Source organism: Populus nigra, chromosome 12 (assembly GCF_951802175.1).
Source record: "Populus nigra chromosome 12, ddPopNigr1.1, whole genome shotgun sequence".
In the NCBI taxonomy this organism is placed as follows: Eukaryota; Viridiplantae; Streptophyta; class Magnoliopsida; order Malpighiales; family Salicaceae; genus Populus; species Populus nigra.
In genome coordinates this window covers 1,035,490-1,051,368 of record NC_084863.1, presented here as the reverse complement: position 1 = coordinate 1,051,368, position 15,879 = coordinate 1,035,490, and the positions used below count along the sequence as shown (strand labels likewise).

The 15,879-nt window shown below is 34.8% G+C and overlaps 2 protein-coding genes across 5 annotated transcripts; one reads left to right on the top strand and one right to left on the bottom strand.

Annotated features, from left to right (window-relative positions):
* Nucleotides 1–925: 925 nt before the first annotated feature.
* On the top strand, nucleotides 926–8,065 carry LOC133669479 (E3 ubiquitin-protein ligase RFI2-like). Its single transcript, XM_062089641.1, has 6 exons — nucleotides 926–1,412; nucleotides 3,767–3,936; nucleotides 5,879–5,937; nucleotides 6,626–6,651; nucleotides 6,756–7,149; nucleotides 7,355–8,065. Exons 1-6 carry the CDS (start codon nucleotides 1,229–1,231, stop codon nucleotides 7,818–7,820), a joined length of 1,299 nt encoding a protein of 432 aa, XP_061945625.1. The 5' UTR covers nucleotides 926–1,228; the 3' UTR covers nucleotides 7,821–8,065.
* Nucleotides 8,066–9,184: 1,119 nt separating this feature from the next.
* On the bottom strand, nucleotides 9,185–14,826 carry LOC133669840 (serine/arginine-rich splicing factor SR30). 4 transcript variants are annotated; one of them, XM_062090168.1, is made up of 14 exons: nucleotides 14,698–14,826; nucleotides 14,190–14,282; nucleotides 13,831–13,896; nucleotides 13,586–13,660; nucleotides 13,335–13,443; nucleotides 13,202–13,248; nucleotides 13,015–13,072; nucleotides 12,480–12,529; nucleotides 12,318–12,374; nucleotides 12,135–12,247; nucleotides 11,962–12,054; nucleotides 9,794–9,827; nucleotides 9,626–9,694; nucleotides 9,185–9,520 (listed from the first exon to the last, which is right to left on the bottom strand). In XM_062090168.1, the coding sequence occupies exons 2-14, from the start codon at nucleotides 14,271–14,273 to the stop codon at nucleotides 9,479–9,481; spliced, it is 897 nt and encodes a 298-aa protein (XP_061946152.1). In that variant the 5' UTR covers nucleotides 14,274–14,282; nucleotides 14,698–14,826; the 3' UTR covers nucleotides 9,185–9,478. The 4 variants fall into 4 exon arrangements, 3 of the variants coding, with proteins under 3 accessions (XP_061946152.1, XP_061946153.1, XP_061946154.1); XM_062090169.1 differs by having other exon boundaries at nucleotides 14,190–14,293; nucleotides 14,698–14,804; XR_009833980.1 differs by lacking the exon at nucleotides 9,185–9,520 and adding an exon at nucleotides 10,050–10,440.
* Nucleotides 14,827–15,879: the final 1,053 nt, after the last annotated feature.

Sequence of the window (15,879 nt, the reverse complement as noted above, 5' to 3'; positions counted from 1 at the left end):
AAAAAATTTATTTTAATATATATTTAAACAAAAAATAATTTAAAAAACAACTTCTATAATAATCTCAAACATTGGACAACACATACAAGTTCTCACAATCTTGTCAAATTCATAAGTATTGAAGATTTTCAGCCAACAAACAGCAAGGAAAATTAAGGCCTTGTAGATCTCCCTCATGAATTTTAGAAATATCTCACGATAATATATATATATATATATATATATATATATATATATATATATATATATCCCTCATGAAAAAAAAATCCCTAAATAGATAAATAAAATTCTATAAACAAGAACCCGAAAGTACAAACAAGCAAATCCGACTACAATCCCCTTCCCATTGTTCTCATTTTTCACGCTTGACCCACCCACTCTCGACCAAATCCAAATATAAAAAACACTTTTGTTAACTCGACAAGATTGCTAATTGGTTGACCACTTTTTTCTTGGTTTTTTCCTTCCTAATATTTTCATATATATTTTTTTATCGTAGTAATAAAAATCAAATATGTTGAATTAAGATTTTTTTATTAAAATAATAATGTTTTATTTAAAATAAAAATTTAAAGCGATTTTATTTTAGTAAAAAAACTGGATTAATTCACAATACCGAAATAATCTATACCCAAACTTTTTTTCGGTCTAATCTTGGGCTTGGGCGGTGGCGACACCGACCAGAACATGTTTCTTGTTCAATTTCACCTTCGAGATCAAGATAGTTGATGACTCGAGTTAAAAAAGAAAAGAAAAGAATAAAACAATGTGAACCAACCCAAATCCAACAACCAGAATCCACAGACTTAACCTAAATAAATCTGAACCGTCCATCATTCCATTAAGACAGCAGTTACTATTACCCTCTAACAGCAACCTCTACCTCGCCTAAAATCTAACGGTCACAATATAATTTCCTACAAAAGATCAGATAAAATAAATCAACAGACAGAACACAGAAACAAAAACAACAACAAGAGAGAGAGAAGAACTGGAAAAGGAAACAAGAAACTCAAACCCATTAACCAAAAAAACAATCCTTTTCTCATAATCTCTTGTAATTCACTTGTAATCGAATCCTTGATTTATTGGGTTTTTTCTTCTGGTTTTGTTTTTGTGTTTTGGTTTTCTGGTGGGGTAATTTAGAAAAAGAAAGAAAAGCGAAGAGTGTTAATTTATGTAGAGGAAGAAGGAAGATTGAAGGACTCTAGGTTTTGGGTTTGGTGAGATGGGGCTGGGGAACAGTGAAAATGACGTGATCGTGGACGATGGAGATGTAGGAGGTGGTGGTGGAGGATTGAATGGCAAGTCGTTTGGAGGGTCAGTTTCATGTTCGATTTGTCTTGAAGTGGTTGCTGACAATGGAGATCGATCATGGGCCAAGCTTCAATGTGGACATCAGTTTCATCTGGGTATGTTAAAAACTTTTATTTTTGGTGTTTTCTGGTTTTGATTTGGAATTTTGAGATCTGGGTGCAATGATTTTTTAATGATGCTTACGTGGGTATTTTTTGAATTTTGGGTTCTTGTGTGATTGGATTTTGAGTTACTGGCTGAATGGTGATTAATGGTTGCAGCTCCTTGTTAGATAGTAGCAGGTAGAATTATGTGTGATCGTTTTGAGGCCATAATTTTATGATTTGCACCTGCTAGATCTTTCTTTTGAAATCAAGTTGTTGAATTTTCGTGGTATCCGATGTGATGCTGATTTGAAATTGGAAGTTAGATTTGTATACCTGTTGAATTTTAGATTTTGCAATTTGCAATCAGAGATCATGAGACATCGGCTGTGAGTTTGTGTGATGGAAAAGAATGTGGGGTGGTTATGAATTAGGAAAAAGGTAAGAATGAATGAAAACTTTTACCGCTTCAAGTTACCTAAGTAATAAGAAGTCATGCTTTGACAGAGCGTGCAGAGAGCTTAGTTTATGAGGATTTCTGCAGTCTCTTAATGTGATTTTTTTAAAAAAAAATTTAGAGAATTTTACAGAGTGAAAAATACTAAATCCATAATCTTACTCCATTGAGAAATGCCTTTTGCTAAGTAATCATGCTTAGTGTACTAAGGCTGCTTACCACCCTCAAATTCTCATTAATCTACCCTTTTTGGGTTTGTAATATTCTGGCATGGCTCAGGTTGTCATAAACGCTTTTTTGACATGGCACCATTGTTGTCAAAATCACGAGTTGACTTGATTTTGATTTTACAAGTCAACATGCATCTAACAGGCAAACTCGGACTAAAAACTCAAAAACCAGTAAAATCGGATTTCACTCATGTAAAATCAGTAAACTAGGTTAAAATCATGCAAAATCACGATTTTACACCCGAGTTTATAGGAAGTATAAATACTTTCATATTAACTTCCTTTTCTCAATCCTAGTCCATCAACCGACACTACCACTCTCTCTCAAAGCACTTTTTTTTTTACTTCGTTTGATCGTCTTAGTTGGCTGGAAGTTAGAATCCTCTTAGCAACAACTAGTATACATACTCTGTAGCTTCCTACAAAAAGATAACAAGCTTCATCATTAGCCATTACCAAAGTCTTTTTAAATACTCAAATGCAAAAGTCTATGTCTATGTTGAACATAGAAAAATATTTCTTAATAATAAATAAACAATGGGAGATCCACTAGGATATTAAAAAAAAGTCTGGTCAACAATTTTATAAAGATTTAACCTACCATCATAAATACAAGAATTAAATAAAGTAAAGAAAGCCATGCTTGTGAGATGAAACAAAATCAACCAGAATCTTGTTTAGAAAAAAAGAATTTAGGGTACTTTCATGAGAAGCAAGTGGAAACAAAACCAAACAAGACTCTTTTAGTAAAAGAATGCAGGGTGCAAAGGGAAACCAAAACAATAGTATAACAGGAAGTTTAAGAAACACTAACCTGAAAATTACACCGACCCCAAAATTGATATCAAAACAGAAAGGAAGGAGAAGGAGATGATTAGACGAAGTAAAAAAAAAGTGTTTTGTGAGAGAGAGTGGTAGTATCGGCTGGTGGGCTAGGGTTGAGAAAGGGGAGTTAATATGGAAGTATTTATACTTCCTATAAACTCATAAACTCGGGTGAAAATTTCGATTTTGCACGATTTTGACAAGTTTACCGATTTTGCATGATTGAAGTCCGATTTTACTGGTTTTTAAGTTTCTAGTCCGAGTTTGCACGTTAGATATATGCTGACTCTTACGATTGATTTTACAAGTCAACTCGTGATTTTGACAACAATGCTCATAAGTACAATCCAGGAATACTAACTTTAGAATTTATTATCACAAGAGTATTTTCTTTTGGACCCATTATTCTTTTGCTATTCAAAATCAAATTTAAATATCAATTGACCGTGTTATTGAAACGAACATCACACTAAATGCCTAAGAAGGGAAACAAAAGAGAACATTCATGATAGCATTTGTTGGAGAACATGAAATTGTGTCATGAAATTTGCATATACAATAATCTCCTCACAGCTTTTAAGTGCAGGCTCAGTGATCTTCCATTAGGAGCATCAACAGTGATTATTTGTGTGACTGAGTGCTTGGAGATGCTTTTTTTCTTTTATGTTTTGGGTTTTGGTATCACTCTGCTCTTGTGTTTGTTTTGTTCTCTTTGGAGACCACCAGCAAGATTCTTTCCACACAGTGGTGCATCAATGTGCTCACTTGTATTTCATCACTGACTTTGTACTTGACAAGTATTTCTTTGTTTTTTCCTTCTTTGGTTGAAATTTATCCTTTCATATGATCTTCAGACTGCATCGGCTCAGCATTTAATGTAAAGGGTGCAATGCAATGCCCTAATTGCCGGAAAATTGAGAAGGGCCAATGGCTCTATGCAAATGGTTGTCGTTCACTGCCAGAATTTAGCATGGATGACTGGGCTCATGATGAGGACCTTTATGACTTAAGCTACTCTGAAATGGTAAATGGATTTTTATCTAAATGAATACTTTACTTTTATACGGTTCAAGTGTATGGTAGTTGAGGAAACCTCGTGTTTATATTGAGTTTTGATGTTATGTGAAACCTTCAAGTACCCCCCCCCCCTAGTTTCTGCAGCCCCTTTGTCACTTGGGATTAGTATTAGTTCAAATATCAACTTTGGGATTATGTAAAACCTGTTTTCTTACTAAGTTGTCCCCCTAGGACCTCAGAATATATTATGTCTTTTGTTTCTTTGTATCAAGGATAGAATGTAAAAATGTCAATTTCTTTTGTTGTTAATTGCTTGTAAAGCAAGAAGCTGTATAACTGAAAGTGCTCTCTAAGCAGTTTACTCCTTTGAAATGCTTAGAAAGCCAAAAGCCAAAAATGTAAAGCTAGGAGACACCAAATGATACAGGAGCAAATTCAAAGCACTATGTTAAGTTTTAAGGGTGACTGTAGCATGGTACTGTGCCAGGTTTCTTTTAGTTTGGTCTTTTTCCTTCTAGTTTACTTTTTTGCATTATTTATGATAATGTTTCTGATGGTTAAAATTAAGTTATTTTAAAGGCTAGGATTTATTTTAATCAGAGTTTGCTTTGTTATTCAAGGACTTCAATTGCTGTAATAAAGAATGTTTTTGATATTTTGAGAATTTTATAAGAAAAATCCCTTTCTTGTTTGGCCATATGATCCAGTTAACCAGCCTATGACTATGTTTATTATCCTTTTCCTATCTTCCTACATCATTAAAGAAAGAAAATCAGTGTAGTCTAGCCAATATCATCTAGGTTTTTTAGATAAATGGCCCAAGGTGGGTAGGATGCTTGTGCACTTCCTTTCATGTTTATTGGACTGAGAAAGAAATGCAGGTTCCCACACAAACTTCAGTATTGATATGCTAAACATTTGATGCAATCAACATCATGGCCTCTTTCTTTTTCTCTAGTTTGGACCATAGGAAGTGAGGTTGAATTCTCAATCTTTTTTGCAACAGATACTGGTATCTTAAATTTGGACCGTTGACACAGCCACTTGGATAGGTTGGTAATTGTATTAGATCTCGAGGTTGAAATTTGTTTTTGTCCTTGGAACTGAGGCACAAGGACAACTTGCCATTTTGTATTTCCAACTCTAGATTCCCTGGATTTTCCTCAGGAGATGAGTTGAAGATGCCACCAAGGTGCAACTAAGAGCTTACTAAAGTGAGGTGGATGGAAAGGTTTTCTATGCCGTCTAATTGTAATCTAACATTGTACTTTGAATGCACTATGCTGTTGATGCATCTTTTTCAAAAGTAATAGATTTATTCCTCTATCTACATTTCTCTTTATTATATGAACATGGCAGCAGGAATTCTTCCTGCCCAACACATGATTGTCTCAAGCTATCATGTGTGGGTAGCATTAATTGCTCTTTATTTTTTATTCAATTTTTTTTTTTGTTTTATAATATAATCTTGTCTATAAAGAAATTTACCTTTTTACTATAGATGAGTGATTTGGATTTCATATATATATTGGTGAAATAATAAATATTCTCCGACACGTGGATGCCCTGAGAGATTGCCATGTGCTGGGCAGGAGGAATTCGTCCTGCCTTGGGCACCAGGAAATTATTTTTTGTATTATATTAATGGCTTTATGCATGCATAGATAACTCATAGAAACAACACATCCTTCTGGACATTTACTTTTAAATTTCTTTGTGCTGTTGATACCTAGATTTGTGTTTTCTCCAAGTTTCTCAGTAGCATTTTTGGTTCATGTGTGGGTATGATACGCATTTCAGGAATGGTTCGTGTTCCTGAACTGTCGCTTATGATGAATTCTGTGCATGTGGGAGTATTTACATATGCACGTGTGTGCAGGCACATGGATGCACTTCAATTGTATCTGACATGCAACTTCTTACTTATTTGGTTCTAAATGGTTTTACAGTCCTTTGGGGTTCATTGGTGTCCATTTGGCAGCCTAGCACGACTTCCTTCATCCTTTGAGTAAGCATTAAAATCAATTACATTTTAGAGCTCAAAGTTATTCCTGTTCCAGTTTCTATGCTTCACTTGGTATTTACACATCTTCTGCCCTTTTATTTTTGTGTTTGTATGACATTGGAAAATTTTAATATGGAAATCAGATGGTACTCTAAAGAGACTCTAGGAGAGAGTATTTTTTGGCTGAGAAAACTGAAGCTAAAACAAAGAAAGAGTGATTGCTGAAAAGCGAATTCTGAATCATTGGGCACATGGGTTGCAGATTTGCTGTTACTATTCTGGGAAATGTAGCCGAGTCCATAATTTTGAGCGTGGTAGTTCTTTGGAAATGCAACCCAGTCCACGTTTTCCATTATGGTATTTTGAAAGTTGCAAACTGCTATCTACCACAGAATCTGTGAACTTTTAAATTTTATTGGCTAATTCCCACCACAATCTACCTAATGCAGAATGTCATGGCAATGGTACCAGATTTTGTTGGGGTAAAACTACGTGGTTCAATAAATAGATATAATAATTAAAAAAAAATGGATAGGAGGATTGCACCTGTTCTTGTCTCTTAAAACTGCTTTTTGGTTCCAAGGGAGCAGTAGTTTTACTTTTTCTATATATGCAGTCCGCGTGCTTTTTCTATCTGTTTTCAAGTAAGGCACTGCTCTTTGTCTAAGGTTTTAATTTTTCTATGTTGCAGGGAAGGGGAATTTTCATCAAATGCATGTAAGAGATTCTCTATACTGTTTGAGTAATAATGATTTTCTTTCAAGTTCTAGAATGGAGGCATGATGGGTAACTATATTGATAGGACTGATATTATGATGCAGATCATGATTTATTGGGACATCATCCCATATTTGGCGAACATACCGCAGCAGTATCATCTGCTACTCATCCTTGCCCATATATTGCTTATTTTGGACCAATTCACCCATCATCTTCGAACTCCAGTGGCAGTGTTTCAGATGTTTCTAGTTTTAACAGTCACTGGAATGGTCCATCAGTACCTAGTGAGATCCCTAGTTCCTATGCTTTTCCTGCCATGGATGTCCATTATCACAGTTGGGAGCACCATTCTCCTCCCTTCTCTACGACAGGCAATCGAATAGGTAATGCAGATCAGCCTTCTGTTCCACCTGTTACTCAAAGGCCGGCTAGAACTTCTTCAGATCTTCCACCAAGATCAGGATCTTTCATTCATCCATTCCTTGTTGGTCATGGGTATGTATATCTTCAAAAAATTTAAATTCTTTGCCATGAAAATGTAGTTAGAAAATCCATTATTCAGGCTTCTTGCTGACACCACTTAGGATGAAGAAACAGTTAATGCTTAGCATTTGAAACAGATGTCCGCTTTGTTTTTTACATTTATTTCCTTCTCTTTTGTACTGTATAATTGCTTCACATGCACCTCTTTCGTCCGCAGTTCTAGTGCTAGACCAGGGAGTTCAGTTACTTCCTCAATGATTCCACCTTTCCAGGGCAGTAATGCACGAGCACGTGATAGAGTTCAGGCCCTTCAAGCATACTATCAACAACTACAGCCCGGCAATTCACCACCTATTCGCACACCAGTTGTTTCTGGAAGCCGAAGATCCAGCAGCCATAGAGGCATGTCCCAAGTAGGAGCAGTGGCCTCATCATCCGATCAGACTGGCTTCTATTTCATTCCATCAGGAGCATCAAGTCGGAACTTCCAAGAAGCAGAAAATCCTCCACCGCCAACTCGATTTCGTTCATGGGAAAGAGATCATTTGCCATCATTCTCATTAAATCAGGTTGACAGAGATTCAGGTTGGAGCACATTCCATCAGGCTGGTGGTGGTTCAGATCCCGGCATCAGATTCCGCCAAAGGCATGGACCCGAGAGAATGTCATCACAAAATCGGTGACAACTTTCATCATTATCCTTATTGGGTGAAGCAAACTACCACTACTGTGGCTGAAACCAAATTATGTATGCTTGAGAAATGACATATAATGCTTGGAGTCTGTCGATCCTGACAGACGCAAAATACTGTTGAGTGGCCCTGAAAAACGATCTGTTTGGCAGCCACCTGGCTGTGTGATGGACTTTTGCCTCCTCTTGTTTCTTTGCCTTTGAGGATATAAATAAGATCAAATGTTGGATAGTAAAGTTGAACGGCCATCAGGCTTGCCCCCCACCCCCCCACCCTCACCCACCACCACCACCGCACACGCGCGATGGGAAGTGAAGAACTTGACCTGAGCATGCATTACTTAATGGATAACAAGTTGGGTCCGGCATGCTGTATCCATACACTGGAGGTCCTGGCGCTGTGATGTGCTTTAAGTGCCGCCTAAACCTTTATCCACGGTTTCAGAGGGAGCTCCTCGCCCTTTTAGAATTACAAAGGAACTTGATGACTCGCTTAGACTACTCTTGTTCTAATTTGATGATGATAATTTAATCCAAATTTAATGGAATAATAATTTCAAATTATAATCAATGAAATTTTTTTTGTAAGTTACTTTATTTAGTGGATATGAGTATTCATAAACTTGATTTAGATATATAAATTAATCTTTCTCACACACTTTTTATTTTATATTGAATAATAAATATTATTTGAATAATAAATTCTTAAATAAACATCCAAAATCTAGTGGATAAAATATAAATATTTGAAATTTGTTTACCCAATGAATAAAATATAAATATAATAAAAAATAAAATATGAAGATAATAAAAACTCGCTATTCAATAGAGTTTTTCCAGGTTTTTCAAGAAACGAGCATGTTTCCCTTCTTTAACCTTTTTTTTTTTTTTTTGCTTAAAGGGGAAAAAAAAAGTGAGACCACTACAAAAATAAATGAGCATTTTGAAAATTTTAATTTTTTTTTGGTAAAATTTCTTGCGTTCTTTTCTGAATTTATATTTTACAATCGATTATCATTTTACCGAAAAGCTAATCATATTTTCTCAAGTATTCTCTGTATCCAAGTATAATTATTTTGTACATGATATGGAGATGTTACCGTTTAGCATCCTGCCCTACTGCAACAGCATCAGGTCCGTGATCGTGATCTATAACCGGGGGAATAAGCTTCCAACATGAAGATAGAACTCTCGTGTTTTCCTAAAAAAACAAATATATATATATATATATATATATATATATATATATATATATATGTTATTTTGATATGATAATATTAAAAATAATTTTAAAAAATAAAAAAATATTATTTTAATATATTTTCAAACAAGAAAAAAAACTTTAAAACCAATGACTTCCCAAACACCTTATAGACATGCCTTGATTCACAAATATGCTAAAAAACAGTTGTTGGATTCGCTAGGCAGTTGCTTTTCTACGTGGGCTTACTTCCAACTAACAAAGTAGCTTCGACAAACAAATTGAAAACTTACTACTACAGGCACATCCTGTAGTCTAAAAGATACAAAGCAATAAGTTGAGAATAATCTCATGGTCAATAGTCCAAATATAACTGTATACATAAGTCATGTCTAGCTTTATAGGTGTCGTACGTGGAACGTTTCCACGACCAAGAGAACAAGATCTCATCAACGATCTGAGTCCACCGAAAGGCTTCGATCAGACCTCACCTGTCAATTGCAACCATGATCAGGAATGGTCAGGTAAAAAATTAAAAGGCAAATGTACAGAATGAAATAATGGAGAAATCTTCTAAGCTTAGAGAATGGTCATACAGAAGGCGAACGGGATACACGACCAGGGCTTATGCTTGGGGTTCTGTGGCCATGTTTTCTGCGAGGAGGCTGCACATCACCAAGGACAACATCATACAGTAAGCAAATATGTAGTAGCTGTATTCCAGCACACAGAATGCTGATAATGGAATGAAGGTTTTCACTTACAGAAGCAAGAGGAGATCTTGATCTTGAAAGGGACCTGCAAAAATTTCCATAAAACAGAAAAGTACCACTAATCTTTAGAAGCAGCTAAAAAAAAAGGAACCAAATTCACTATCTGATGAATGCTACCTCAATATTTGTTAATTCTTTTCCCAGCAGGTAATGAGGACTTGAAACAATGCGTAGAGAGAAAAAAAAAAAAAAACAGTATAGCACCATTACAATATTCCAAATGAAAAGGCATCTTCCCCATCCATACCAGAAGAAAGAAGAGCTACATCCTCCTTGTCGGTATCACCAAATCCAAGGAGAATACCAAACACAGGTTAAGGGTAATGTCGAAGCAGTTTCAAGCTTCTTTGTACCACTGATGGACGGGTGGCACCAATAGTGCTTACTTCACAGTAATCCAGCTTTAAAATCATAATCCCATCCAAGCTTCATCAATTCTAATGCTAATTGACACACCAACTTAATAGCATTGTGAGATTATTAGGAACCAACTTAATAGCATTACGAGATTATGAGGATTTTCCAGAGGTGCTCATCAACAAAAACAGCATTACCTCAAAACAAGCAAAGAGGTGCAAGCATATGACCACCACATCCCATCAAGTCCTTAACATCCAATCCCCCAGGTGGTCAGGTCGCTGCATAAAGCCAGATCAAGCAAAACAAACAAGGACAACTTCACAAACAAGGCACGCTACTAGCCAACTCAGAAACCCTTTCCTGGTGGCACTTTTCACTCTTTCAAGCAAAGATTAGTTTTCCATTTCCAAATGGCGGTTAAGATTCTATTAGCATCTAACCAAGATTGTCAAATTGGTGAAGAAGAAAGATTAAGAATAGCATGAAGTTGCACAGCTAGAAGGTTTATGTTGGAATGCCATGGTACAAGACACTTGATATTGCCACAGCATTTGAAATTTCCAATTATCAAGGAAAGACACCATCAGAAGAAAGGAAATTACTGAAAAATACTATGAAATTTGGGGATTCATCCACTGACATACTAGCAGATACAAACAAAAACAAAAAGATTGACCAACAAAACAAATGAGAACGAAGATGAATCACTTAAAAGAGCCAGAAGATAACAGGCTCACTAAAATGGCAAGCTCACTAAGGAATGGAAGATAACAGGCAGGCACAAAGAGCCAGACATTGAGATCGAAGAATATGCTCTGTAGTAGTAAATTTGAAAATGCAAAGAAAGAACTACAATCATTACTCTACCTAAAATTGTGATCAGCCTCAAAAGTTTCTGCAGGTGTAAGTGGGCTTCTGTCGATGCTCCAGTAACTTAATCATAAGGCGTATTTCTCATGCCAACAAAGATTTAACATTGACCAGTCAATCATGAAAAGTTAAGGACTTGGGACTTTCAAAACTTTTTGTAATAGAGGCGATAGAAATATGTTCTACCCGTGTGAATGTCCATTCAAAGACACCAAGAAGCTTTAGAACTCAAGTTAGATGCGTGCAAAACTTAAGCTGTAACCTTGGCTATTATGCTGCTCTAGATGGGATGAGTCAATGGTCATGAGAAAGCAAGTTTTTGGCTTATTGCTACTATTTCATAAGCTTTTGCGCATTGATTCAGTAAAATCGACCTTAATGAATAACAAAAAATTAAAAAATTAGATTATTTATCCACACTCTGGCTCTTTCATGTAATAGTTATAAAGGAATCCAACATTATAAGCTCTTTGGGAAAATGCAATAACAAAAAGACATGCATGTCAAAATTGAAGTGACTTCAACTAAATCTTATAAAGGAATGAAGAAAAGAGTTGCTAATAAAATCATGGAAAACTCATGACTTATGATGTAAAAAGGAGGGCAGTAGGAAGAATAAAACGGCAACCAAATGCAGAAGAGAATAGAATGTTTACAGATTTATCTTTTCCCTAATTCCCTATTATCTTCCCATTTCTTGGATAATCAGCCCTTCTAATTTCCCTTCTCTTAGAAACCCATCCCATTAGATAAAAATGCAAATCAAGATGTATAAATAAATAAAAAAGGTCTAATGCAAATTGTAACACCTCTCAACCATTTGTGACAAAAATGACCTTGAGTTACAACGAAGTAAAAACTTTGGTAAATATCTTATTGAACATCTTAAAATAACAACCAAGACAGAAAGAAAAGCAGAAAGGGTATACCTTGAAAAAGATCGTGGAGATGATCCTGCACGAGAGCGAGAAGAAACAGATACAGATCGAGAACGTCGTGAATGTTTTGCCCTGGGAGACTTGCTGCAAAACAATACAATGTTAAGTCAATTATCATTATGGTTTAAACATACACATTCTAAATCCATTATGGCAATGCGGACCTCCAGCTCCTGTCACTATAGCCTCCACTGCGACTTCGACTCCGGCTTCTTGACACATATGAACTGCGACTGGGGCTCCTAGAGTAACTCCGTCTAGAATCATACTCCCTCACCTAGAGAAATAAGACAACTAAGTAAAAACCAACATGACCAAGATCTAGCACAGCATACAGATCGACATACCCGAATATATGCCCTTGAAAATGCATTCCGGAACTCAGAGTCATCAAGCTTCTTGATCTACAAGGGAAAAACAGTATAACCATCACAAAACAAGCTTCCTATTAATAAATAAACCAACAAAATTTCCTAAAAGGCCACCTAAAGTTAGTGGTAACAACTTACAGCATATTTCATGTCATCATAGTTTGTGTAGTCCACAATTCCTGTCATGCCTGCAAAAAAATAGCTAAAATAAATTACTAATACATTTAATTTCAAATCCAGAGTCAACTGCTGCTTCTACATCCAAATAAAATATTTCAAATTCAGCCCTAAAAAAAAAAACATTGGTTCATAAGCCTCTCTTTCTTACGTCCAGTATGCAATGCAACCACAAATAGCTTCAAATGCAGCATCTCTCAAAAAGCCAATTCAGGCAGTACCACAGCAGATATTAAAAAACTTTACATGATGCAGGTTTGAGCAGCAGTAGATGAAATTGTTTTCATTGTTTAACCCAAAGTACCTAATATTAAGAATATTTAAATATACGGTCCAAAGCCATATAATTGCCCTTCTACTCCAAAATTAACTTCAAAGTGAGAAACATGGACCAGTGAAAATCAATTACTTAATAAATATTACATCTGCTAACCAGTTTAACTCAGCCATTCAGAAACCGTGCAGAAAAAAATAAACGTAAAATTAATTCACTTACCACCACGATCACGAAAGACTTGAGAAAAGCAGACATCACCAGCTCGACGCATATGATCCTGATAATTGAATATACATGATAAAAAAGAATTTAACAATGAAAGCCAACTGATCTCATGTCTTGGCTTAGAACACTAATACTCAAGGAGAAGCATGAACACAGCAAAAAAATTAAGGCTTGAGCATACCTTTAGGTCTTGCCATGAAGCAGAAGAAGGCAATCCAGTCACTAACACTGCATGACATTAAGAAGCAGTAAATAAACTATTTGATAGAAAATACATCATTACACTGCAAGATTGACATCAAAGTGAAACATACCACGATAGTCAGAGCGCTTGGAAGGCCCACGGCTACCACTGCTACCACTGTAACTGCTATAATGATCCACTGGTGATGAATGTCTTCGCCCACCATGGGCAAGCTCAACCTAGAAACCAAATTGCACCCAAACGAATGGAATTAATTGAAAGTACAAAACAGAAGCAACAAACCAAACCAAATTCAATATCATTAGTAGAAAAAAGTCATATATACAAAAAGATAATAGACAGGAAAAGAATAATACTTACCCGTAATCTACACCCATCAAAATTATATCCATCCCGGCCACGAATTGCATCTTCAGCATCACGAGCTTCTTCAAACTGTAACATAAAAGGAGTCAAAAATTTACATTAGCAAGACATAAATCCAAGGGATGGGAGAAAAAAAGCTACTTCAAAGCAAATAACGGATCCAAAGTGCACGTACATAGGTAAGAGTTATTTCCCATACAATTCTCTCTAATGTAATAAAAAAAATTAAAAAATCTCACCTCAACAAAAGCATAGCCTGGAGGCCTTGGCGGGATTTTCAAATCAATGTCGACAATGGGCCCATACTGCAATTAAAAATCAACACAAGTCAGAATTGACGCAATGCCAATACTAACACACGATCAGAAATTACCAGACTAATAAAATGCATCAATCTATTGTATCAAGCACGGTGCCGCAGCTTAGCCAGTATTTTCAAAAATCTTTTCCCAAATTATAAATCTAGAATGCTAAACATCACTGTGTTTTCACCCAAATTCTTAACACTTCGCATCAACTTCCTAATATTAACTCACCAATGCTCGATGATCGCAACAGCACTCTTTCGAATAAAAAATTAAATTATAGAGTGCAATACCTTATAAAACAAATCTTCAACTTCCCTCAGGCGAATATCGCCAGGAAGATTCCCGACGTAAAGTGTTCGACTTGCTCGGCTCATTTTTTTTCTCTGAAAAAACACTAATTATGATTAAACCTTAAGACAGCTATAATAATTCAATTTTAATTAAAAAAATAAAATATAAGAAATCCATTAAAAAAACACACAGAGTTCTTGCACTGAAACAGTGATTTTGATGAGTAAAAAAACACTAAGTTTATTAAAACAATATCTAAAAATTTTAATTAACAACATAAAAATAGACATGAACTGAGAATCTTGGATAAAAAAATAATAAATAATAAATAAATCAACTAATTAATATTACCAAAAAATAAATTTAAAAAAAAACACGCGAATTAAGAACATAAAAATTCATTATAAAACCGAATTTTAGTAAAACAAAATTGGAAGAAAATCAGCTGATTATCAATATATTGAATTGAAAAATTGGATTGAAAAAAAAAAGAACAGAAAAACTGACCTTTCAGCCAGGACTTAAGACTGGAGAGGGGGTTTTTGAGAGCTTTCTCGAGTTCGAAAGATTCTTCTCGAAGGAGAGAGGAGATTTAAATTTGAGAAGGTGTTTTCCTGTGTTACCCTTAAGTGTTAGTGTAATTAGTAATTACCAGTAGTTAGTTTATTTTACTGTCACGTGTCACTTGATTATTTGAGTTTGACAGGAAAGTGATTTTAGCCGATGATTGGTCCCTGTACCCTTCGTATTGTTTTGATTGAGTCTCTCTACATGTTTGTTTTTTATTGAGTCCCTATTTGCTTATAAAATATTGATGAATGACACGTCACTCTATGTTTATAAATATAGTAATAAAAATTAACTTTAAATTTTAAATAAAAAAATATTTATCCTAGGCATTAAATATTAAAGTAATGCAATATCAATTCTATGTTTTTCTTTTAACCCAGCAACTTTCTCTTTCTATTTAATTTTTATAATTATTATGCCAATTATTTTATTTTCAAGCATGGAAGGACACGTCAATCATTTATCAAGACCAATTTTGTAAAACATACAGAGACTTAATCAAGCAAAGAGAATCGCTGAGGAGCTTATTAAAACAATTTAAAAAGTATATGGATGGACCGTCGTAAAATTCACGGGAAGTAATGTTTGAAACGCAAACTATTGGAGCCGTCCAGACCACAAAAATTATATTCTATTGCGTGGTTGGAATTTCTATGCTTTTGATTCCCCGTGTGATTAAACTACTTTACGCGTACGTGTTATGACGTGGGTGAATAAAAAGAACTTTAACGTGAAAAATGTTGAAACTGTTTTGGTATTTTTATTAAATTTAATTTAGAGAATTAATCTTGAATTTTTTTAAAATTGATTTCTTACTTAGTTACTTCAGGTGGTTTAAAATTAAAAGTATGTTTAGAATTATGATATAAATTGTTTTTTGAAATGTTTTTTTGCTTTGAAATGCTATAAAATATTTTTTATTTTTAAAAAAATTATTTTTAACAATAATATATTAAAACGATCTAAAAAGATAAAAATTATATAATTTTGAGTAAAAAATAATCAAAATCTTTCAAAAATACGGCTAGATTGTCAAAACAAACATGACTTAAATTATATTAAAGTTATTTTAATATAATTCAGTCAGCTTGATCATTTGAAAATAACCCTACTAAACAA